This window comes from Oenanthe melanoleuca, chromosome 18 (genome assembly GCF_029582105.1).
Source record: "Oenanthe melanoleuca isolate GR-GAL-2019-014 chromosome 18, OMel1.0, whole genome shotgun sequence".
Taxonomy (NCBI): Eukaryota; Metazoa; Chordata; class Aves; order Passeriformes; family Muscicapidae; genus Oenanthe; species Oenanthe melanoleuca.
In genome coordinates, this window is record NC_079351.1 from 10,877,547 (window position 1) to 10,890,355 (window position 12,809).

Sequence of the window (12,809 nt, forward strand, 5' to 3'; positions counted from 1 at the left end):
ACAGTCCCCTGGAGCACAGCTGGAAAGGGAGGAAGGACAGAGTGGCTGAAAGAGCTGCAGCAGGGGCTCCTGCTCTCTGGAAAGTTTGGGCTCCTGGTTTTGTTGGCAAGGCAGAATTTCATTTGGTTATTCACTTCAGGGAGGAGTTCCAGCACAAAGGGCACCCTCGAGGAGGATGGGCTGGTTTTGCCATCTGCCAAAGCCTTTCCAGGGGAAATTGTTCCCTTGGAAAACTTCTGGCCAGCTGTAGAAAGACCTGATGGCTGAGCTGCCACGGGAGATGGGCTGCCAGAGTGATGGGAAGGGCTGTTGGGAATGTCAGCAGAGGTGTTGGGAATCTGGGAAAGGTGCTGGGTGTGCTGCTGGGGGAGCTGTGGCTGTGCTGTGCTGGGGAGAGCCCAGGCCTGAGCTGGAGGGGCAGCAGAGGAGAGGAGCAGAAGGACCTGTTTGGGCAGCAGGCTGCTCCAGGCAGCTCAGCTGGGGTTTGCATTCCCTTCCTGCAGGGATGAGCTCCAGCTCAGCCTGGGGGGCTCCTGGCCCGTGGGAGGCACTGAAATTATCCATGCTGTGGCTGGAGAGAAGCACAACCAGCTTTCCACTGGAGCTATCAGGGATTTCAGTACTAAAACAGAACATTTCTGATTTTCATGGCAGCCACAAAGTCTCTGAAGGAAAAAGGAAATGAGGGATGAGCTTTTTTTCCTTTCCTAGGATCCCATACATTTTCTTCTGCTCAGTTTTTTATCATCTGTCTTCCTTTGGTGTCCTTTGCATAAATCTTTATTTTTTTTAGCTCTCAGCAGATGTGGTTTCAGAGATGTGTATAAGTCCACCCTTACCACTGCTGCCAGATTGTTCATTTGCACATTTAATGCAAATTATTAAACAAAACCAAATATTATTTGGTTTTGGAAAAAAAAATAGGAGGAGATTTCCTCACTTTGCTTAGGCTTTTTCCAGTAAACAGCTCTCCTCTTGCTGGGAGGCAGAGCTATGTTGGAATGAGAGAGAGCTGCACTTCCAGCCTCTCCCACCTCTTCCTCAGGGATGCTTCTTCTGACCTGGACCCACGCTCAGCCTGCTCTGTACTGTCCAAAACACACTGCCTAGGATCAAAAACTGCTGCTGTGTGATTTCAAACCAAAAAAGAAAGTCCAGTGTTTCAGAATATATCACCTTACACTCTTCCTGTCATGGGCTGGCTTTGCTGCTCCTTCCTTGTGTGTTTTCTCTCTAAGTGCCATGTGTGGAACTGATGCCAGGGGCTGCCCCTGCCCTCCCCATGGCTGGTGCTGGGCTGCAGGAGCCAGGGCAGCACTGCAGCCATGCTTGTGTCCCCAGAGAAGACCTGCCATGACTTCTGTCCTGCTTTCAGCTATGCCCTCAGATCCCACCATTATTTTGCTGTCTGACACAGACCTGAAGAAATCCTGTCCTTGTTGAGGGCTCCATCCCAGGTTTTATAGTTCAGCAGGAAAAGAACCCAGATTTCCCCAGATCTGTGGGGACAGGGGGTGCTTCCCTGTCACAGCCTGGTGGGAGAGAGGTGAGGAGAGCTGGAAGTGCCTTCCTGCAGAGGATGGATGGATGGATGGATGGATGGATGGATGGATGGATGGATGGATGGATGGATGGATGGACTTCCATGGGGAATGTTGGGCTGCCTCAGCTCCTAGGCAGCTCCAGAACTCCTGCTGGCTGGTGGCTGGCACTGCAGCACAGGGACACGTGTGCAGGGATGGGGACAGCTGTGGCAGTGGTTTTTCAGCAGTCCCTGCTGATGGAGCAGCTCCTGGCCAAGCTCACCTCCAGCACTGACCTTCAAACTTCTCCCACTTCAGCTGTGCTTAAGTGATTCTGAGTTTAGAGCTGGGGTTGGGCACTGGGTTTTTGTCTTCTGCTTCAAGATCCTGCTTCCCTGAAAGGAGACCTTGGCTAAATTTGTGTTGCTGGCTGAGTTGTGGTTTGCAGTGCTGAGTTACAGCAGTGTCCTTTGGAAGGTCACCAGCAGCCAGCCTGCCTTCCCCATCTGCTCCCTCCTGCCAGGGGGACCTGGCTCCTTCCCTCTCTTTTTTAGCCTGTTCCTTGCACAGCCAGCTAAATGGGAGGTGATAGAACGTGGAACTGCCAGCTTGAAGGGCACAGGGGGTTGCAGGTGGGTCAGGAAAGGTGGAACCTGTGGAGTGTCATTGCTCTGAGAACTTCCTTAGCCATGGATTCCTTGGTGCCCACCTTTGAAATCCAGTACTAATTTTCAACTCTGCCTTATCCAGCACTGATTTCCTTTGCTTTGGAGTAGGGAGAAATACTTCATATACAGGGAGGTTGAGCACTGCCCTGTGCTTGGGAGTCACTTGAACAGGGGGTTTGTGGGTGCAGAGGATGGATGGATGGATGGATGGATGGATGGATGGATGGATGGATGGATGGATGGATGGATGGATGTTTCTCTTCTGACTGTTTTTGGTTACAAGGGCACTCTGGCCTGGGGAACCTGCTGGACTGGGCTTCTGGGAATGGGGTCACAACCTCCTTGTGCTTCCTCCCCATTCCAGCTGCTCAGACCTCCAGGTCCTGCCATGAGCATTCCAGAATTCTCCAGACATCAAAGAGCTGGGTGTTTGTGGAGCTTTGGACTGTGTGTTGGGTGAAGTGCCCTGCTTTCCTGGACTCTGTCTGTGTCACAAAACAGGTTCTTTATATATCTATACATATATATATATATATGGAGAAATTCATCTTCCAGGATGTCCAGGGCAGCCCTATGGTTCAGAAATGAGTCCTGGCAGGGGGATTGGAAAGGAGAGGCTCTACACAGAATCCCAATTGCAGTGCCTTGGGCCTTGAAATGATGACAGAAAATTTTCCTGCTCACATTTGTTCTCATTTAGCTACAGCTTGTTCACCAGGATGTTTTTCAAGGAGGGTCTGGTCAGTGCTGGCAGAGGAAAGTCTCCAATTTCCCAAGCATGCTTATCACTTTGTCCTTGACAACGATGGGAACTTGCAGCACTTTTTTTCATGGAGAGGCAAACATGAGCAGTCCTGCCCTTGCAGGCAGCATTGTCCTGCTCTTCCTGTGTGCTGAATCACGCAGGACAGATAAAGTTTCTCCAAAATATTGCTGCCTTTGCAGATGTCAGACCTGGGAAAGTTGGGTGGAAGGGGCAGGAGAGTGAATATCTGAACTACAAACTGAACACACCTTGTAGCTGACACAAAATGCCTCACATCTCTTGGGAAAATGTGTTCAGGTGTAGGATGGACAATACTGAGTGTAGTGATATTGACAAACGATAATTGTAAGTATTGCAAACAACTTTGGAAATCTGGAAGGTTTGTGTCTGGAGTAGAACAGTGTTGGTGGGGGTGGATGGATCAGATCCAGAGGGTAAAACACAGGGGAGTGGTGGATGTTTGCCCTCTGCTCTCCCTTTGTGGGGATTCAGGGATGCTTTGGACTGCAGGACAGGAATCAGGAGCTCACATTTTAGGAAAGCTGTGTATTTTCAAAGTACAGGACCTTTTAGACACTGGTATCATTTTACATAGGGATTCACTGGGGATGACAGAGTGTTTGTGGAGCAGACAGAAACGTGCCCTGCAGGGATGGTGCTTACATGTCCCAGCTCTCCAGGAGAGCAAAACCTCCGTGCTCCATGTGCCTTGGACATTTCCTCTGTGCCTGCAGAGCTTTGATAATTGTATGTGGGTTTTGTTATCTCTGTGTATGATCAGACTGGTTTTATCTGTATTTGATACAGTGCTTGTTCCTTGATAAGGCTGAGAATGTAAACACCCTCCATAATGAACATCTGGGAGCTGAGGGAACAGCTGGAGCTGTGTCAGGGGAGGGTTAGGTTGGATTTCAGGAAAGGTTCTTCCCCCAGAGGGTGCTGGCACTGCCCAGGGAATGGGCACGGCCCCGAGGCTGCCAGAGCTCCAGGAGTGTTTGGACACCACTGCCAGGGATGGACAGGGTGGGATTGTTGGGGTGTCTGTGCAGGGCCAGGGGCTGGGCTGGGTGATCCTGGTGAGTCCCTTCTTCACTGTCATCCCCTTTTCCTTGTAAAGACATTTGGGAAATCTTTTGTCTGAAGGAATACAGTCAAAACAGTCCTGTTGATGGGAGTTGTGTTCTTTAAATGTTCTTTAACCCTCAACCATCATCCATACAGGGTTATAATCCATAAATTTGGGCAGATATCACTTTGTCTTGCTAACTGGATGCTGTGAGCTCTGACTTCTGCTTTTGTTGCTTAAGGGCCATTGCACCCAGGGTTTCCTCGGGGCAGAGCTCCAGTGCCAGGACCTGCTGGGGTACAGAGGAGCCCAGGGCATGGCCACTGCCCCAAGCCTGGCTTGGGGGACGAGCCTGCCAAGGCAGGCAGGGCTTGCAGAGACAGGGATCAATAGTGGGGGGAGTGCTGGAGGTGGAGGCAGAGCAAGAGGCTGTGCAGCAGCACTCAGGGCTTGGCTGCTGTCCCCTCCTGATCCATCATGCACAAAGGAAGCTTTCCTACCTGCGGGGCAGACGTGGTGTGCTCAGACCAGAAGCACTGGCTGTGTGTTCCAGGGAAATCAGAGCGTAACAGGCACTGAGAGGGAAATTTAGTGGCTTTTCATTTTCAGCCACCCCATCAACCACTCTCAGTGTAAGCCTTGTACCAGCTCTGCTTTCCATGACAAAATTAAAGCCATCATTACAGGAGGTTGAGGGTAGGTTGGCTTCAAGTTTTTCTTTCTCCTCTCTTAAAACTTGATGTAGGGGGAACTTTGCCCACTTTGCTTCTCCCAGAGGACCTTCTGGGCTGCAGGGAGAGTTGCCAGACCCACAGCTCCAGGAGGGAGCCAAGGCAGGACTTGGTGCCCGCAGTGGTTGTGTGGTCAGGACTGCACTGAGTGCTCTCAGAAGCCTTTATGAAGATGGTGGATGTGGTTTAGGGATGATGTCGTGACCAAGTGTTGAGATGCTGTTCCAGGGACTGAAACTCCAGATCTCCTATAGCATAGCACTAATTCCCTCACTTTAGCCCAGTGAAGGAATTCACCTCAGCTTTGTGGCTGCCACCATCCTGTACTCCCTGACCTCCTAGACTGATGCTGCTGTTTCAGGCTGTATTTTTTCCTCCACTTCAGGCTGTACTTTCTCCTCCACTCTTGCAGTGGAGCACTGCTCTGAATCTGAAGTCTCTGGTGCGGTATCTCCCAGGATTTGGAGCTTTCAGTGATGTCAGCACTGCTCTGTCCCACTGGAGGACGCAGCTGGTTCCCATGTCAGCAGGAGGGTGCTTGAGCAGGGGTGCTGGGGGCTCAGATCTAATGCTGCTGCTCCTCTTTCCCCAGAGATCATCGATGACCTCACGAACCTGGTGGAGAGCACGGACGGCCGGCTGCGCACCCAGACACGGCACGTGAAGCTGGTGGACAGGAAATCAACGTCCTGCGGTAGGAAAGGCTCCAGCACAAATCCCTCCCTGCCAGGGCAGTCCTTAGCTGATGAGGTGCACTTGTTAACTGCTGCTAATTGCTGTGCAATGCCCTCCCCCCCAAGGACAGCTTCTTTCAAAGGCACAACCCCCAGCACTCCAACATCTCCAGGGTTTGACTGGCTGTGCTGAAGTGCTGGTGCAGTTGATTTCCTTCAGCCATTTGACTCCAGCGTTGCACAATATCCTGATTGTATGAAATGGTTTGAAATCAGAGCAGTGCATGTTAATTAGCTTTACACAAACTTGCTACCAGCTCTCACAAAGCTGGCACAGCAGGGAGTGAGGCTGCAGGGGCGTTCCTGGGCTGTTCTGCAGGAATGAGCTCTTAACCCAGCAGCACTCAGAGCCTGCCAGGCATGAAATCCTTCCTGGTGACTCCTGAAGTGATGTGCAGGCTGCTAAAGCTACACTGGCCTCCCTCTCCAGAGAGCCAAGGAGAGGAGGTAATCACAGGCAGGTTTGGATGAAGAGCTGAGGGCTGCTAGCCCTGCCCAGGAAAGGATGCTGTGGGTGATGGCAGAAAATGTCATTATGTGGAGAGTGACTGACTGAGGGAGTCCCTGGGGAGGTGGTGGCAGTTCAGTTCTGGAAGCAGCATGTCTGGTTCTGATGTCCGTGGTTTTTGTCATGCTAGAAGACTCACAATGCTCTACAGAAATTTGACTTTCAGTCTCAAGTTGTTGAAATTTGGTTTATGTAGTTCAGTAAAGAGAAGGCCAGGGGCTGATGTGGTCACAACCTGTTTGGAGCTGCTGGGAGATTTCGTCCTGTGGAGTGAGGCTCTGGCTGCAGAAGCTCCCCAGCTCAGACTGGCAATGAAGCATCTTCCAGCACTGACAATTCCAGGGATTTATTTGGTTCTCCATCAGTGATAATGTTTTGAAAGCTTGGTTGATGTAGGTTGATGAAAACCTGTGGCTTCTTCTGGAGGTTAAAGTTGACTTGTCAGAGTCATTTGTCTCTGAGCTCTCTCGTACCAACTGCAGATGGAATTAAAGGCGTGACTGCAGAGTTCATGACTGACTCTTTTATTTTAGATCTTGAATGTTGATGCAAGATGGATTTAATTTAAAACTAAGTGCACTTGAATGATGCTGAGTACCCCTGTGTGCCTTTGGAGTCTCCCCTTAATTCCTGTGGCTTTGTTTTCCTCACGAGTCCAGGGCAGCTCAGCGTGATATGGGGGGTGGGCAGGGAGTCAGTCCCGTGGCATCCAGGAGGGATTTCTCCCCATTTCTAGGCTGCTCATGCAAGTGCAGCCCCACACATGTTGCTGCATGATGAGGCTGTCTCTTTAACTCAGGAAGCCCATCCTGGCTGCCTGGGGAATTTCAGAGGAGGAGGATGAGAAAGGCTGGGAGGATCCTGGGCTGGATTCCTTGGGGGTGACCTCTCTCACCCTTTGCACATTGAAAAACATTTTGCTTTGGTGAGAAGTGCTGCCCCTGGTGCCTGTTCCTTCTGCTCCCATAGGTCTTCCTGTGTTTGCATAACAATTTGGGCATAAGTAAACACCATATTGCCTCAGATGGCTGCTTCCTCCTGCCCAGGCATGAGCTTTGGAGCAATAATGCTGAGGACACAGGCTTTAACAGCATGCCTCCCATCCCTTTTCCCCCTTATCCCTGGCACTAGAATGAACTGGTGTACTGGGATGAGAAATACCCTCCCTGTATGTATGATTATCCCTGAAATGAGGCCAAGCAGCAGGAAAACTGGCACCTGCCAGGGAACTCTGTCAGAGTGCCTTTTCTATCATTTAAATGGATAAAATCTTCAGTAACTCTTTGGGTTTGGTGTCCCATTTTGGATTTGAAGCAGGATGAAGTGCTCATTCTTCCTCCTTGCTCACCCTGTCCTTACTCAGACCCAGTCTCCACTCTGCTCCAGCATGTGGCTGTTAATGTGTTTTTCCCTCCTTTTTGAAATCATGATGTCTTTTTATTTTCCTGATGAGTGCCTGTGCTGGAGCCACGGGCTGTGGATACAAGCAGAGCACACTGGCTGGAATAATGGAATAATCCCTGTTTTACAAGCAGGAATGTAATGCATTAATGGGTGTGTCTTTGTTAGCAGCCAATATAATCATAAAATCAAAGTATTGCTGGTGAAACCCAACTTTAATCAATATTTCAACATCTCCCTCTGATGCAAACCTCATTTCCAGCTGTTCCCAGTGCCTGCTGGGGTTTGGGCTGTGCCCTTGGCATTACCTGCCTGGCCAGGAGCTGCCTCTGCCCATCCCCAGCCTGGCACAGCCCCTCAGGTTGTCCTGGGTGGGTGTTTCATTCACAGCTTCCTTTCAGGGCCATTTTTCTCCCTGGCCAGAGCTGTTGACAGCTGCAGCCCCTGCCATGCCCAGGAAGGCTGTCCTGTCTCCTGGGTGCCCTTGGGCAGCCCCACTCTGGTGGCACTGGCAACTCCCAGGGATTGCAGCAGAGGAGTAACCATGGGATAGACTCCAGCCTGCTGCATTTATGAAATTATTGTTGAAAATCATCAGTCATCCACAGGCTAATGTTTGCACACTGCCTGGCATTGTTTATCCCTTCCCAGTGAGTGCTGGGCATTTGGAGGGGTGGTGGGATATATAAGTTCCTTAGATTGCAGAAATTTGCATTGAGCTTTCACCATAGTGTTCACACAGATCATCAATCAAGTGTCAGGCTGCCTGTACCAGCTTTGCCCCAGGAATGGCTGTGTGCACAATCCTGACTTTCCAGCCTCACCCCTGGCACTCTTGGGTTGGTTTGTCCTCTCTATTCCAGTTTGGGCACCTTTAGGGCTTTCTGCAGAGTAGCACTCACTAACCATGTCTCAATAACTTTTTTTTATTATAAACTAGAACCCTTAGAACATCCTCTTAAGAACTTCATTTAAAAATTGAAGTATAATTAATGTGGAGATGCTGGGGGATGTCATGGTTTAACCCCAGCCACCCCCTCCCTGTCCCCACAGGAACCATTCCATCAGTCTGTGGGCCACCCCTGGGAAATGTCTGTGAAAAGCTCATAAAATCCAGAAGATGTTCCTTGAGTTCATTTAGTGCCTGGCTTTGGAGGCTGGTGGTCACTCAGGGCAGGTGAGCTGGTGTTTGGTGGTTATTGAGCTCCAGAGCCAGCTCAGGGCACTGCTGCACTTGCACTGCTTCTTGTGGGGCTTCTCCACACTGGGCCAGGTGAGTCCAGAAGGCACAGCCCAGCTCGTGGCTCACACCAGTCTGAAGTCACACCCATCCCAGTGTCCAGCTGCCTGGGCTGGGGTCACAGGGCTCAGAGTCACTGAAAAGCCCTCCCAGACCATCGAGTCCAGCCTGTGACCAGTCCCCACCTTGTCACCCAGCCCCTCCCTGAGACAAGAACCAGAGCAGTCAGCTCCTCCCCTTGCTCCCAGCCTGGCTGGAAACAGGGGTTTGCTGCTTTTGGGTAACTTTCTCCCCATCCTGGACCTTTGTAGTGGGGTTTTTTGTTTACCTGGCAGCTCCCTGCAGAGAGGATGGTGAAGCAGCCTTTGGCTGTGATAAGAACATCCTCAAGTGTTTGTGTCTGGAGGAGCCAAGGGCATTTTGGTAGCTCAGGCCACAGCTGGAAGCTGTTGGCAGATGTGACTGTGCAGAGGTGGTTGCATCTGACCTGTGCCATGTGTGGGGTCAGAAATGCTCTTCAGGGCCTGCTGAACCAGACCATGAACTGGGATGGGGACCTGGGCATTGCTGGTTCTACTCCTGCTCCTCCCCCAGTCACTCTCTGGTGTTCTCCTGTAGCCAGGGAGAAAAGCTGCTTTTGTTTCCTGGGGAAGCAACACAGAAAATCATGACTTTGTCACAAAAACAAGCAAAAGTAAAAAAAAAAAAAGGAAGGGAGCTTTTATTTCTGATAGATGAGTCTGTGTCCATCCCTTTCCAAGCAGCCTGAGGGCAGCAGACCATGTTCTCTCTGTGTGCATCCCTCTGGCCTTCCAGATAAATGAGAATGAGGAACAAGCACAGCAAATCCCCTGCTGGGGCAGGAGCTGTGTCCTGGAGAGCAGCCCCCCCTGCACAGAGGTGCCTGAGCAGCTCTCCAGTCCCTGTTCCTCCTGTTCCACAAGATGGCAATGCACTCTAATCACCTCCCTCAGCCCAGGTAAAGGCTCTCAGCTCCCCTTTGCCTTCCTGCTCAGGGAAGGGCTGGGGATGCCAAAAGCAGGGTGTACACTACATCAAATTAATCTATACCAGGTGGGTTGTTGTTTTGGTTTTTTTTTAATCTTACCAAAATATCTGAATTAAAAACAGGGCTTTGCTAAACCCATTAATTGGAGTTTTTGGAAGGTTTGGTTTGTTTTAAAACAGGGTAGCTTGGATTATATAAGGTTTCCTGTAGAAAAGAATGATTCATGCAGGCTGGGGCCCTTTTTTGCCAGGTTCTGTGATCTGTCTGTTCTAAGTTTTGCTTATTTTTACCATGGATTTAATTTGTTTCATAAATTGTGATGGCAGTTGCTCAGGTTTGTTCCTCTGACGTATCCTGTGTGTTTAGATGAGCAAGTCCCCATCCCTTGGTTTTTTCTCAGTGGAGAGGAGGAGCTGGCTCAGTTGCCATGAAATCAGCCTTTCCTGCAATCTGACTCTCAGAGAAGTTCCACTGAAGTTCCTCCCCAGTGCTGCCCTGACAACTGCACTGCTCTGAGTCACCTGTCCAGCCTTGGATGGGATGAGGTTTCTTGGCCTGGCATCTTTTCTGTTTTCCTGAGGTGAGGTCCATGCTGCTGGCAGTCTCCCCCAGCCTGGAGCTCACTTCAGTGCCCTTGTGCTCCCCAGCCAGCTCATGGCCTCCTCTTCCTCCTTTTCCTCCTCCTCCTCACACTCACTCTATTCGCTTCTCAAATATTTGCTCGTGCTGAGGTGTTGGAATGGATTCAGCTGATGAAAGAGGATGGACCTAAGCAGTCATAAACAGGGTTTTTTGGTTAAAAAAGGTGGTTTGGATTTGCTTTATGACTCCCAGGTGGGAAGCACAGCATGTCCTGGTGCTGTCAGCTCTGTGTGTGTTGAGCAGGAAAAGATGGGACCTTCTGGGTCAGAGGATCCCTTCAAGATAAATTTCTGAGAACAAGCTTGTTTTTTCCCCCCCATTACTCCTATTGGAAGGCTGAAATGGTCATAAACTTATTTCCAGCCTGGACTTGTCAGGGATACTTCATGATGCCCACGTGCAGCCCTTGTTCTGCTGTCCTGAATAGTTCTTTCCTCTTTTTTATTTTTTCCCCCAAATGTGTGTGTCCAAGAGATCACTCAGTGTGCCCTCCCAGCTTTTGTTTTGCAGGGCTCAACAAGTGTCTTTACATTTTAATCTCCTACATTAATCTGTGTTCTGCCAAGTCTTTTTTTACACTTCTTCCTATTTAAACCTTTTGGATGTTTAACCACAGGAACCAAGTGCAGCATCCCTGGAGCCTTCTCACAATTCTGAGTTTCTGTAAACCCTGTAGCCTGCCTTGTCCAGCAGCTCCAGCACTTCCCTGGCTGTTGGAAATACTGCAAGTCCAGCATGTTAGTGCTTCGGTAATTTTGGTTTTGAGCTGTTTGCTTGAGCCTTTCTCACTCTTGAACAATTTCTGCTCAAGTTCATTTGCTTTCTAACTCACAGCAAAAACTGTTGCCTATCCCCAGTGTGTGGCTTCCTCTCCCATCTCAGGAATTTCAGCCTTCCTCCATTCATCTTCACAGTTACCCATTTTTTCCCCATCCAGTCCCAGCTTTCCTGTGTGCTGGTGCTGCTTTCCAGCTTTGTGTCAGCAGCAGATTTCATTAGCACACTTATTTCTCGTGCCAAGGTCATTAATAAAAACATTTAATAAGATCAGCCTGCTGACCATTCCTGGAGGAGCTCTGCCAGTGACCTCCATCCATTCTGATCCTTCTTTCAACACCACTTCCCCTCTCACCAGTTTCCTGCCCTTCCAGTTCTGCTAATCCCCAGTTTTTCATTTCAGGCTTTCCCATGTGGGGCTGTATCACTTTGCTGAAGTCTGTGTGGGTAGGATCTGTCTCACTTCCTTTGTCTAGAAAATTCATTATCTGACCAGCTAACCTGGTTAGCTCTGTGTGATCTGATTTCCCCTCAGTGCACTCCCAGTGTTTTCTACCCTCTTTACTTTTTGGTTTCATCTTCCAATTGCTCTTGGTTTGCTCTGGAGCCTCCATCATGTTGGTCAGACAGCCCTGGGTTGCTCACAGCTCTTTCTTCCTTGCATTTTGTGGGTGGCAGTTGTGTGGGTGCTACAGCTCCCCTCTGCTTCTGGAGGGATCCCTAATTTTGGGATACGTGTCCTGGCTAAGGCTCAGTTTGAAGGGAAGGGCCTTGGGTGCATCAGTTCTGCCTTCATTAACCAGGTCATTCTGTTTAATGTTTCATCCTGTGGCACTGAGACCCTCCAGAGCCCCCACAGCCTCTTCCATGTTCCCACCAAGGCCTGGCTCGGTGGATTCAACCAGTGATCATTTAAAATCATGGAATCACAGAGTCACCAAGGCAGGAAAAGGCCTCTGAGATCAAGTCCAGTTGTCACCCCAGCATCACCACTCATCCATGTCCTCAAGTGCCACATCCCCACGTTTCTTGGACCCTCCAGGGATGGGCACTCCAACCCTCCCTGGGCATTTCCAGTTCCTGCCCTCCCTTTCCATGGGGAAATTCCTGCTGCTGATCCACCCTGAGCCTGCCCTGCCCAGCCTGGGGCTGTTCCCTCTCCTCCTGTCCCTGTTCCCTGTTCCCACAGCCCGACCCCCCCGGCTGTCCCCTCCTGGCAGGGAGTTGTGCAGAGCCACAAGTTCCCCCTGAGCCTCCTTTTCTCCAGGCTGAGCCCCTTCCCAGCTCCCTCAGCTGCTCCAGACCCTTCCCAGCTCTGTTCCCTTCCCCTCCATGTCCTTGTCATCAGGGGCACAAAGCTGTCCCCACCACTGGAGGTGCCCCAGCAGTGCCAGCACAGGGGACAGGCACTGTGGCCACAGGGACAGCCCAGGTGCCACTGGCCTCTTGCCCACCTGGACACCCCTGGGCTCGTGTCCAGCCACAGCACCCCAGGGCCCTTCCCACCAGGCACTCTCCAGCCACTCTGTCCCCAGCCCCTTCCCTTGTGCTTTTTTCCATCTGTGGTGACCCAAGAGCATCTCCCTAAATCTTCATCCCTGGGTGCTGATGGCAGACAGAGACAGGAGTGAAATGGTTCATCCAGGCTGCACAGCAGGTGTGGTACAAGCCCAGGGTGAAACCAGGTGAAAAGTCCTTTTCCTGGGGCACAGGAGCCCAGGGCTTCCTCCCAAGGATGTGGAGA

The 12,809-nt window shown here is 50.7% G+C and overlaps 1 protein-coding gene across 1 annotated transcript in view; it reads left to right on the top strand.

Moving 5' to 3' along the window:
* The window catches only part of STX8 (syntaxin 8), an 87,759-nt gene that overhangs the window by 48,615 nt on the left and 26,335 nt on the right, over positions 1-12,809 (top strand). Inside the window, exon 7 of the mRNA XM_056506128.1 lies at positions 5,347-5,448. Coding sequence (XP_056362103.1) covers positions 5,347-5,448 — 102 coding nt within the window. The remainder of the gene's footprint in view (positions 1-5,346; positions 5,449-12,809) is intronic.